This window comes from Corvus brachyrhynchos, unplaced genomic scaffold, assembly GCF_000691975.1.
Source record: "Corvus brachyrhynchos isolate BGI_N302 unplaced genomic scaffold, ASM69197v1 scaffold58, whole genome shotgun sequence".
Taxonomy (NCBI): domain Eukaryota; kingdom Metazoa; phylum Chordata; class Aves; order Passeriformes; family Corvidae; genus Corvus; species Corvus brachyrhynchos.
In genome coordinates this window covers 1-12,512 of record NW_008239539.1, presented here as the reverse complement: position 1 = coordinate 12,512, position 12,512 = coordinate 1, and the positions used below count along the sequence as shown (strand labels likewise).

General features: G+C 44.2%; 1 protein-coding gene across 2 annotated transcripts in view; it reads right to left on the bottom strand.

The window, feature by feature from the left end:
• The window catches only part of IL20RB (interleukin 20 receptor subunit beta), a 15,857-nt gene extending 3,763 nt beyond the window's left edge, over positions 1-12,094 (bottom strand). The window contains exons 1-6 of one of the 2 annotated variants that reach the window (XM_008639052.2): positions 11,859-12,094; positions 7,193-7,319; positions 6,291-6,481; positions 3,301-3,425; positions 401-551; positions 1-106 (exon numbers count right to left, since the gene is read on the bottom strand). In XM_008639052.2, coding sequence (XP_008637274.2) covers positions 1-106; positions 401-551; positions 3,301-3,425; positions 6,291-6,481; positions 7,193-7,319; positions 11,859-11,991 — 833 coding nt within the window. In that variant the 5' untranslated portion in view covers positions 11,992-12,094. Of the gene's footprint in view, positions 107-400; positions 552-3,300; positions 3,426-6,290; positions 6,482-7,192; positions 7,320-11,809 lie in introns of both variants that reach the window. The other variant, XM_017741301.1, reaches the window with a different exon arrangement.
• Positions 12,095-12,512: the final 418 nt, after the last annotated feature.

Genomic DNA, 12,512 nt, shown 5'->3' with positions numbered 1-12,512 from the left:
TGACAGATTTTGCTTATATTCCAGGTAAGGAAAGGCAGGGTTAAAGCTGCCACAGCAAAGCCAGCAGAGGAGGTGAGGGCAGTAACCAGCCACACGGATGTGTCACCTGGAAACGAGAGAAGCAGCAAAACTTCTCAGAGAGACTGTAGGGAGCAAGCACTCACTGCAGCCAGCCTGAACCCTGTGTGGCTGCTCTTCCACCCACCCTGGTGAGATCCCTCCCTGGCAAACTCCAGTGCCAGCGGCGGGGGGTGGCACTGCTGAGTCTTCCTGTTTTATCTCTCCCAAGGAAAAAAAGGGCAGCACATCTGCAAACAAGGCAGGAGACTGGGGTGGAAACAAAGGGAAGGGCTTTGGGCATGACTACAGCAGGGGAGCAGGAGGGAAGGCTGGCTCTTACGCTGAGCCCTCACACAGTGTGTCGGGCTGAAGCTGCTGCTCCTGTTGATGGCCTCGACGTGGGTCTGAGCTTTCACACAATACTCAGCTCCTGCCTCCATGGTGTCCAGGTGAACCATGGAGTTCACCTCTTTCATCACCTTCTGCTGCACCTGCCACAGGCCCAGAAGAGAAAGCATCAGGACACAGGGCAAGGATCTGCCATCAAAGAGCAGCTCTACCACTGATGCCTTAGAGAGCCTATAAATGAACCAACACACACTCTTGAGATAATATTAGCATAGGAGGTGATATAAAGGTTGATTTTATTGAAGGCCTCCAGGGGCAGATATGGAAAATGTCCACAAAAGCCCACCCCCCAAGGGTGAACACAGATTTATAAGTTTAGTAAATTAGCATAATTGACAAAAAGCACCAATTAGGAGCACAAGTAGTGATGCAATTTCCCCCCAGTTCAAGCCCCTTCTAAATCCTCTCCCCTCAGATGGAACTGAACTTTGTTGATGACAATGTGTCTGGAAGAGCTGTTTTTCAGCCTTGGTTCCCAGGGAGAACCAAGATAGGACAGGGACTTTGGAATATGTTTTGCCTTTCTGTGTATCAGGGCAGGGAGAAATACTGGGAAAACTAGCTGCAAATGCAATAATAGGCTACAGAGCTCCAAATAGATGTGTAAAGAACACAGAGGGTAGAAAAAAGAAAAACGCAGAAAATCATCTAACATCACCATGATGCTTGGCCAGCGAAAAAAGAAGGGAGCAGCAGGAGGTGTCAGTGGGGCCTGTGTGAGTAGAACAAAAGAGGGACAAAAGCAGCAAACAAGAAAGCACAGTGGAGTGCAGAATGAGCCCACACCCACCTGGAAGGGCAGGAGGGGATGGAAGGAAGAAGCTGTAAGCCAGAGTCATAATGACGATGCTGGGCCACAACACTAGACCAGAACCTGCTGCCTTGGTGGGAGGGGAATGTCTGAGGCCTCAACTGATCTGAGTTTTTTCTGGGTGTGGTGGGTGCCAAAATCATGCCTGTGCCAGAACCATACTGTGATGGGGTGTGAGAGCTGTGCCAGAGAGCTCAGAGAGGGGATGGACTGGGCTGGTGAGGGGTGAGTGAACTGTAACACACTCCAGCAAAGCTTAAGCAGCATATGATCAGCAGGACATTATTTTTTTTGCCATAAGTAGGTCTGCATTCACTGCTAGCAAAATGAAGTTGCTATTTCCAGTCTCCCCAGCCTTGAGAGGATGGGTAACAGCTACCCAACTGCTCCTCTTGCTGTGCTGCAGATGCAAAACCTGCTCTCACAGAAGGCCTGATCAGCCTCCAGCTCCACACACATAAAAAACTCCAACAAGCCAGGAGGGCACTCCTGGCAGTGCAAGTCCTTCCCACCACCAAAATAGCCTTCTCCACAGAACATGATATGGAGGGCCATTAGCTTGAAAAGATTTCAAGGCCAAAATCAGGTGTATGACTACCTGGGGTGACCTCTTGCAAAAGCATCAAATGAGACATGCCAAATGTAACCATAATTTAAAAAAATGATAAGAGTCCCAGCATAGGACTCATATTGACCAGCAAGAATAATGTTTGCAACAGGCCAGTTGGTAGAAAGTATTCTGAAGTTTGGAATTATTGTTTGGGTGATTAAGATCACATACTGAAGAAGAGCTGATATAAAACACCATCAGATACAAACCTATTGATTGTTTTTAAGGTGTCAGAAAGCCCACAGGCAAGGTTGATCTCATTTACTTGGATTTCACAGGGAACAGTCCCGCTCCTGATGCCTTCTTGTAGACTAAAGACTTTTGTATGAATAAATTGCTAATTGAGAGTGGCAGGAAGTCATGGTGGGGACTCACGTTTTAGTAGAGGTGATCAGGAAGAAAAATGAAAACTGATACATGCTAGTGGTACTAAAAACCTGCTTCACAAGAGTGAAGGTGACAGACAGCTGTGAAGAGCAGCAGGAGGATCTTGTAATAAAGCAACAAAAGCAATTCAACACAGATAAATGTGGAATTATGCTCGTGAGAATTTTTCTCCTACATTTTCACAGCATCCTCCATCAGCAACAGGAACTTGGGGTTCAGGTTTCATGGGACAGTCAGCTCTGTGGTAGTCACATTAACAATTGCTGGAGAGACAAGGGAGTGGGAAGACTTGTTTTGTTTTATGGTGCTAATACAAACTGTTCCTGCACCTTGGACTGTGCAGGTTTCTCCCTTGCCACCCTGGTAAAGACAAAAATAGCTGTGAGGGCTTCCACAGGGAACAGCTAAGGAGCCTGGGAGTCTTTGGCCTGGAAAAAGATGTAGAATATAAAACTAATAGAGTGGTAGTGGAAGTGAATGGGGAATAATTGTTCTCTCTATCCCCAAATCAAGTTTTGGGGACAACAGCACAACACTTATGTTGCAGAATTCCTCATTGCAGGAAGTCGTACAAGCTAGAAGTTTACATAGACTGAAAGCCAGAACAGATAAATAAATGGAACAAAAATCCATCAAGGACTACTAATGTTGCAATTTCTGGCTCAGAAAATGGAGAAAACTTGTCAGCACCTCAGTGTGACACCTTAATCACAGTCTGAGTAAACCAGGTGAGGTTCAGAGAGAGAAGTCAGCACAAACACCTTTGGTTCCTGACTTCTGGTTTCTATCTATAGTTGAGGCATGTGAGAGGATTCCTTTTCCCAGAGAAGGAAATGTGGAAATAACAGACAAGCTTCTCCATGAGGAAACCACAGCAACCCACTGGTGTGTGCAAACCCACTCCAGGCAGGACCTTCAGCCCCACAGCAGGAGCTGGGACTGGCAAACAACCTCTGGGCAATGTCTGTGTGCATTCCCTCTGGGCACTCTCTGTTATAGCCTAAAACCTGAGGGTCAAACTCACCCTGCTCTCGTGGCCCTTCTTCCAGTAGAGCACCCGGAACTGGAAGGCCGGTCCCATGTCTGCCAGCTCCACCAGTAAATGGTACCCATCTGCCAGGACCCTCAGCAGAGGTGGGGTCAGGGAAGCTGCCAACACAGAGACCCCCATTATCACACCAGAGACAGCCCTTAAATCCCCCCATTTTCCCAGACAGGAGAGGAAGAGAAGCTGCCATCACCAGTGGAATAACAATCTGAAAGAACAGCTGGCTGCTTCAGTGGGGCAGAAACTTCTGTCTGCTCTTCTTCCCTGCGTGTCTAAATACAGCAGCAGGCTCTCACCAGGAGAAGGACCATAAATGGCATTGCAAACAGGAGTTTGGCAATAGCTGAGCTGCACAGAACTTGAAAGGCTTTGAATTGTCTCCAGTGGAGGAGCTGTCTGACCTGAGGGTCCCACGTGAACAGCTGCAGCAGAAGCAGCTGGGCCAAAGAAGCTGGGACAGCAGAGCAGGTCAGCTCTTGTGCTCCTGGGCATGAGCTCAGCACTGACACACAGAACAGGAGCTGAGAAGCCACTGCTTTTCATGAGAATCTTGGCAGTTATTCAAAGGTGGAGGAAAAAACATTATGAGCCTCGGGATAATTCACATGAATCCTGACTTTCTTTTAGTATCGGCATGGTTTTAGGTAGACTTGGGCTGATGATCTGCTGTGACTTCAGGTTTTGCAAATGTATGCAAGTAAATCTTTAGGTGATTTTCTTCCTGCTTGCTTTGATATTCAAAGCTTGATTTTGTCTGGCATTCTGCTGAGAGGAATATCAGTGAAATAATGAGAATCAATCGAGCATAGATGGACCTGTGCACTGTACATTTATGAACTGGGAAGTTCAAGGTGGTACAGAGATCATATTTGCACTATTTATTGGTGCCATTATTCACAATTATCTATGCCATTTTTTACCCCTCTGCTGTAGCTGAAACCAGTTTCAACCTCTTTGCTTTCAAGAAAGGAAGGAGAGTGATGCATAGTGCCATATAGAAGAAATGTTCTTAATAGAATTTGCTCTTATTTCCAGTGAATTGCCACTAACACTGAGCAATATGAAAACATAAAATCCAAGCATGTACATGATGAGTGTGCCACAAATGGGAGGCCTGGAAATCTACTTTGTACTTTTAAATGAAATGATGAAAAAAAACCAGGTAAAAATCTCCTTAGCACCACGTCTTAAAATTTTAAAAAACTGATATCATTTGGAAGCTAAAGGCAAATATTGTGCTAATGCATTAACAAAAGCACATTGCAAAATGCAACTGCTAAACAAACAGGAGCATTTCTATTTAGCTCTGTGCTGGCCCACTGGATACCAGCTAACTATTTGAATGTTGATAAATGAAGAAGGAAGACTGACTAAACTGTTGGCTTTAGGAAGATCTTTTCAAAGAGTTTTCCATAGAGTTACCATAGAGTTACCATACTTGATTATCAAAGTTATCAAAGTTGATTATACTTGATTATCAGAGTTATCAAAGAGTTACCATACTTGATGTGCTTCTATGCTGCGGCTTTGACACTGGGGCTGTGCAGTCTCAAGTGCTGGGGGCTGTGTGTCTGTGAGTCCCTTTCAGAACCTGTGGGCTGTGTTTGAACCCCTTGTCTCCTCTCAGACTCAGTGCCAGGTTTCCTGAGAGGTGTGAGAGCAGGGACAAGGCAAAGTGAGCTGTGAAAATGTGTAAGGACAAGAACTTAAGAGTGACTTTTCTTTCTCTTTTAAACATCTGTCATATTCACATTGAATCCCAATGCAAGCTCTATCCTCTGAACTGACACATCTTAGTCAGAAGACTGTTTTGGGGTCCCTAAAAAACAGGAAAGCTGCCAAATACTTCACTGAACCATGAGAAAGCTACTGCTTTTGTTCATGTTGGTCTCAGGAGTGTCCTTCCCCTGTCTCTGCCTGACTGTGCTGTCTGTGCCTCTATCTGTGCCTCCATAGCTGCTGGAAAAGGGAAGGATTTTTCATCTAAAGCACTATCTAGACTATACTTCCACTCAAAGAGACACATTCACCAACTTAGGTGGCACTTCTGATGGTGCTTTGACTAAGACCTCTGCGTGAGTGAGGACTGCTCCCCCATGAAGTAGTGAATAACTTCCAAAGATGGAGGAATTTTTAATATTGGGTCCGTTCTGGTTTAGGACAGACAATTTCTTGCCTGGCTAAAGCTGATGAATGCTGCCCATCCCAGACTGAGAGCTACCGTCTAACAGTGACCTCAGCAGAGATTTCTCACCACAGGTTTTGTTGCTGGAAGCAGTTGACTACATGGCAGAGAACAGAGGAAATGATTCCAGAGAAATTCTAGAAAGAATAGGCCCATTTTAGGCTGCAACATGATCCTTGGGTTGAGCTGGGCCTCAGGCCTTGCAGGACTTGGAAGGACATGGAGAAAACGTCCTGCCTTGCTAGGATGAAATGAATGCTCTGGTTTCCATTTTTCTCTCCTCTTCTGGGGTTTCTTCATACATCTGACACCATGGGACAGGGGAAGCATGCCCAGAAGGGAGTGGGATTCCCAGGACAGCATAAAGCAGATAGAGTGTGACGGGGCTGTTTTCTAGAGTAAAAGCTCCCTTAGGATCAGGTTCTGGACTCCTTAGAAGTGACTACATGACTTGGATTAAAAATGACAACAGGCCTAGTTGATCAGAAATCTTTAAATTTAAGGGTAAGAACAACTGACCTGAAAAAAGAAATTCCTGCAGTCATCTTGCCAGTCTTGGAAACCCTTGAAACTCAAGCCAAGATGAATTTGGCTCTGCCTTGGGACGAAGCCATGTCCAAGAACATTGTCTAAGAAGGGAAACCCTCCAACCCAATTTGAGGAGCTGAGAAGCAGAGTGTGCTCTGTGCATGCACTGGACACAAACAGGCACCTGAAGAACACTTCAACACCTAACTCTGAGAATTTAACACGAAAGATGTAATTTAAGAGCAGGACGCACTCGTGACGCGGTTGAAGAAGCCTTTCATGGTGCCCCACCGTGACCTTGTGGCACCAAGCTCTGCCCTGACCCGCAGCTTGTAGGCCACGGTGGCTGAGATGTCCTCTGTGATGTTGCACACTGTGGCTGTGGTGAGGGAGCATTCTGAGATGGGGATCCAGCTCCCGTTGGCGTATTCCCGTTCGTATTCCCTGAGGAGAAGAGGAAGAAGACAGGCAGCAGTCTGACAGGAGATGTACCTGTGGCATGAGCTAAGGCTGCTTGTGGGCTCTTTCCAGGTAAAACCTGTACTGGGATACACTGGGGCGGGAACACCACAGGTGTTTGAAACCATATGGGTGTGTTTTGGATCTTATCTGCAGAAAATCACCCTGAGCCGAGTTCATGAGCCAAATGCAGCACAATATTGTGGGAGGTGGGGACAGCTAATGCTGTGTTGATGCATCAGGTCCTGCCCACTCCTCTGACTTCATCGTCCCCGGTACACCAGAATTCCAAAGCCATTTTGTAACAAAAGTCAGAGCTCAAGATGTGTCAGAAACCTCCTGTGGTGTGTGTCAAATGTTTAAAAGGTTTACACAAAGTAAATCTTGGTGTTTTCTCCTTCCTCTCCTAAATAAAATGTTGCAAATCTTCTTAACTTTTGAATTCTTGGATAGAGGCAGATTTCTTATATGGAACTGATGCACATCTTGGATTACTCAGGTATCTATTAACCTGAAAACTGTCCCAGAATTGGAGCAAAAAGAATTTTTCCTCCACTTGTGGTTAACAGTACTAAAGCATCAAACTTCTCTTAGGCTTGTGAACTGAACATGCACAGGCCATCCAAAAATTTAGAACTTTAAGTTGAGATAAACAATGTTCAAAGAGCAAAAAGAATAAAAAAATCCAGAAGTTACCCCTGAAACTCAACTGAGTATCTCACAGTTGCTCCCTGGACGATCACAGGACTCCAAGTTAAGAAGTGTTTCATGTTGGTTGAAAGAATGGAGATACTCTGAGGTGCTGGCAACAACACATCTCCTCCTAAAATTCCCAGCAAAAGAAAGGAAAAAAATGAATGTACTAGGGGAAAAAAAAAAAGCTTCGAAGAACAGAGCAAAATGGTGTTTTGCGTCAGAAATACACACTCTTCACTTCCCTACAGTCACTTCTGTATTTGAAAGTATTTTGCAGAGAAGAAGAAAGGATGGAGCAGCTCGGCTGAAAGTGTCCCTTTGCCTTATTTCAGAGTTTTTCACTGTATCACTAAAACAGTGAGGAAAAGGTCAAGCCCTCCAGTTGGATTTGATGAAGCCGAGCACCAGATGTTCTGTTGCACTCTAGAAACTGTTCCAAGGAGGCCGTGGTTCCAAATGTGCTGTTTCTTTCCAGGCTGGGTTCACTGCTGTGGGAGATCCCAGCTCTGGTACAGCTCCCTTCACATTGCAGGATTCTGACAATGTGAGGGCTTGTATGCTGTGATCAAAGCTTATTAACAGACTAAACTTATTCCATGCTCTGTAACTGAAATTACCACTTTCCTCTGAGATCTCCAAAGCACGACTTCGGAGTGATGGTTGATTTTACCCTGGGGTATCTTGCTGTAAAATCCTTGGCAATGTTTGGAGCACAGGAGGCAGGATTCCCCATGGACACACTCTGCACTACGCTGTGGGAACACTCATCTTCTGCTACTTTCCAGTCCCAAGAGAATCCCATTCTCTCTGCTCAGCAGGGAATGGTTCCCAAAGAACCACTGGGAGGGAGGAATGGATGGAGTGGTTCCTATCAGCTCACTGGTGAACACTCTTCCCAAAACAAGGTAACTGTGCTATCACAGTGTGTTACCTGAAGATTATTTTTTCATTAAATTTATTTCACTTAACCAGGTTTATCATCCAATAGTCTTTGCCACTAAAAAGGGTGTTTTCTTCTGAGCCATATTTTCAAAGTTAACCAGTAATTCAGTTGTTCTACCCAGGATCAAAACCAGGTTGACAAGTCCACGAGCATCTGTCTAATTTCCTGCATCACATCTTCATAAAATCACTAATGATGTGGGGAACTGTTATGCCAACTCTGATTCTTTGGTGTAAGTCATAGAGGTTGGCACAATGCTCAGCTGTTCTTTGAAATAAAATTCAGGTTGCTCTGGCATGAGAAATTTTCTTCCTTGTCCTTTAGGCAACAGAAGAGCCGTTCTCTGCCATATTAGCATTCTATCAGTTCTGGCAGGCTGAGGCTCCATACACACAAAGCACTGTAATCAAGGCACTTTTAGTCTTTAAAAAATAAAAAAGCAAAGTCTTTAGTGACCTTCACACTGCAGCATAACCACCCATCTGGTCTCTTGTGCTCTCCATGCTTCTCAACATTCAGATTTCTTGCTACTTTTCCTTGTGCTTGGTTCCCATGTTAATTTTGGGACTTGGCACACCTGAGTGTGTGAATTCCATACCTGATTTCGTTTACATGAACAAACACTGGTTTTCCACGTGACTCACAGACACAGTGAAGTTCCAGGTCTGAACAGGGGTGAACTGCACTTAATGTTTTCCTATTTTTTTAAGTCTTGACTTTAGGACATTTTTGATATAAATTTTTTGGCATTCCATAGGACTAAACCCTGTATTATTAAACTGTCTAGAGACCTATTTTAAAAGCAGAGAGTTCTGAATTGGACTATCAGTTTTTTAATGGCCCAAGGGTTGTTTCCTATCTGGTTAGAGCACTCTTCATTTCCTGGCTATGCTTGGCTTAGTGCACTGTTTTCTTGTCAAAACCAATGAGTCTTCTACTGGCACGGTGACTGTCACCTCACTTCAGCTGAACCACCAAAGTTCATACAGAAATTAGGATTCTTTCCTGCTTTTATTAGGAAAACTCCTTACCCAGTGACAATATAAGTGCCTCTACAGAAGCAGTTCACTGATTTAAGTCTCTGTTTGGCATTAAAGTTATCATTTGGAGGAGAGGTTCGTGCTTTTCCAGAGTACTTTTGATCTAGACATAATCCTGTGTCATAGCCAAGCAAATGATATTCATGGTTTCTCCCACCCATCTGTTGCATCAGCCCACAAAACAACTGTAACAAATGCAAGTTTAACAATTCCAGGTTACATAAACAGCGCCGAGAATAAACAGTGCAGTGTGTTGTTTGAATGCTGAAATAATCCATTGACTCTGGTTTGTTCATTTTGAAGGAGAAGTGAACAACAATCATCCAAAGTACAGGACCCAACTGGACAGAGAGCACAGGCAGGACCCGGAGGGCTGATAGCCCAGGGCTGCCACATTTCCATCTGATTTTGGATTCACCAGCAGCCTCACAGGACAAGCCAAACTACACTCACTCGAGCCAGGGTATTGACTCTCACCCTAATGTCTCCAGTCATGCCAGAGAAGTGACATTTTCTCTGTAAATAGCATTTTTGTCTCCTACCCTATCAGCAGTATATTCAATTTCATTTGTTACACAAAGAATACATTTCCATTTAGAATGGTGATGAGCCTTTTAATTTAGTATTTTTATTCTCTTTGTGTTAGAGAATTACAATTAAAAAAAAAAATCATGGTCAAGTCCAGTACATTTGTCTGTCTTACTTTTCAGTTTAAAATACCTTAAATAAACCCTGATAAAATTCCATTCCTCTGGGATAGATTTTGATCTCCTTCTTGCTCTGTGAATATAGAACAATATAATATTTCCTCATTACTTGCTGTTACTTCATCACTACTATCATCACTACTTACTGCTAAGTGTATATGAACACTGTAAAAATATTAATACAGTTACCTCTTTATTCATAATATCATCTCCTTTCAGGGGTTCAGCAAACACAAGAAGAAACAGCAACCTCAGAACTGGTGCTGCACAGTGTTCAGGAGTGCTTTACCTCATCTGTGCTTTTCCTGGCATGTGCCTTAAAATTTTATATGTAAGAGTGAGAAATCTTTCCTGTTGCACTAATAAGCATTGGCTTTTTAGTCATTGTATTGCTTAGTCTTCTTTTGCTAATGTGGAGGCCAAAAATGCCACCAGCTTTTTATATCTTGGAGCATGGGCTGACTCTCCACTTGAGGAAATTTCAGTGAAGGGGAATCTGACAAGGGAATTCTGAATTCTAAATACTTTTAACAAAGAAAATAATGCCTATCACATCCTGAGAAGATAAAGGAATTTCTTTGTAAGGTAAATGTTGAAAATGAAAGCCATGCATCTCTAAGCCCTAGAAATAACAATTTAGAAGGGGATAATAAATTATGCTAAAATCTCTTTGGCTAGAATTCCAACCTGCAGGCTCTGGGGACATCCCCTCCTTCATCTGGTGATTACACAAACTCACAGCAAAAGGCAAGATCCCAGTACATCCCCCTGGGCTTTTTTTGTCCTCAGCACCCAGGCATCAAAGCCCAGACTCTTGGGCTAGACAGGAGCACACTGCTCTGCACAGCCACAGGGGGAGCTTAAGGCATAAACATTCAACCAAATAAAAGTTCTTTGCTCAGAAAGGAGGTTGGGACATGAATTTTTTGTATTTCAGGTCAAGGCCAAGAGAGTGACAGACACAGTGTAAGTTATGCCACCTTTCCCTCCTACTCTCTGTCACGGTGTGAGAGAGGCTGGCAGTCACTGCCCACACAGGCAGCTGTGCTCCTGCCTGGAAACAGCACTCAGGTAGCCAGGCCTTAAACAGAAATACAGTAAAAGCAAGCCCAAATTTCTTCAAAGAATAGTTGCCCAGCTCTGTCCTCTTTTAAAACACATTTGCCATAATCTTCCCTATTGCACAGAGTTAACTTTCCAAGCAGAAACCACTTGATGCTGTCACTGGGTTCTGTCCTTAGCATCTGAGAATGATAAATAGAGAGGCAGCTGTAAAATGATTTTTTCTGAGGCAGAGGAAAAAAAATGGAGCATGAGACAAGAAGAATGTTGTCACAACCTAAAATGGCACATTTTAAAAGCCTGCACTAGGGAAAAACCAAGCACACTGGCAAGACATGTTTGCTTTTTAGAGGACTGACATTGCAAACTGGAATGCAGCCAGGAGATTTGAGACCAAGCTCCTCTGAGATGTGTCTGGAGTGTAGCATTTACTTGTAGAAGCAGATTACCAATTGCACAGCCTCCTTCCAGAGTAAAGGAGACCCTCAGTGAAGCGATTTGAGCTATTAATTAGCACTTTATATCCTTCCTCTCTGACCCTGCATCCACTCCACAGGCAGAGCATCCCTGTGTTCAGAGTGATCATCATTGAAAGAGGACTTGAGAGTTCAGCTTCCCACAGAACAGCAAAAGAGCAGGGATAAATACAGTATTAATAAATTCCTTCAAACTGAAATTGCCCTTTGGAGTTCAGAAATGACCTGCAGAACAGAGAATTTACAGAACCATTTGCTTTTAAATTTGCTTATTTTGATACTCATTTTAGAAAAAGAATTAAAATTCAAGATCACTTGACCTCATACTCATTTGGCTTAAGTGCTGCAGAGGCATCTTTAACAAAAGGACGAAAGACTTTGTTACTCACAACATTTCTGTCTTCTGGCTCAACTCAGTGAAGATGTTCAGTCATTTACCTGAGAGCTTTGGTGCACTCAGAGCGCAGAGGAAGAGGCAGATGAGCTTTGGTGGCATTTTGCTCAGGCTTTTCCCACATTCACATCCTGTTACACATCTCAAGTCTCCAGGTTCCCAGCCAGGGAACCTCATCCGAGCCAGCCATGGTGGGCAGCGAGCAGAGACCCCAGGGGAGTGTGGAAACTCCTCTCTGCCTGCCTGCAGAGTGCCAAAGGTGCACAAACATCGTTTGTGAGGGTGTAGCTGCAGGGAGTGCCCAGGTAATCTGCTGCCAGCAGTTCTTTACAGGTCTGTGCAGCTCTCTGCTGGATGGGGTAACTCTGTCTCACTCTGAGCGATTACATGGCTTAAAAAGAGGCCTTGTAAGGAGGAAAGAGGATATGCTGGGTTTTTCCATATAGCTGTAAATGCTCACTCCTCTGCTCAGCCCTAATCTAGATAAATCCTCATGCTTCCAAGCACCAGGAAAGTTTCCTCATATTCCTATGGAATGTCTTATGTCTCTGCACAAAGGACTGGGACCTCTGGACGGATGGAAGGGACCTGTGAGCTCCAATTTATCTCCAATACTATTCCTCTGGTGGCTGTGTTGGCTGTGTGCTGAGCAGGAAATTGTGTCTCCAGGTCTGATTTGGTGCAGGCACACGTATCCT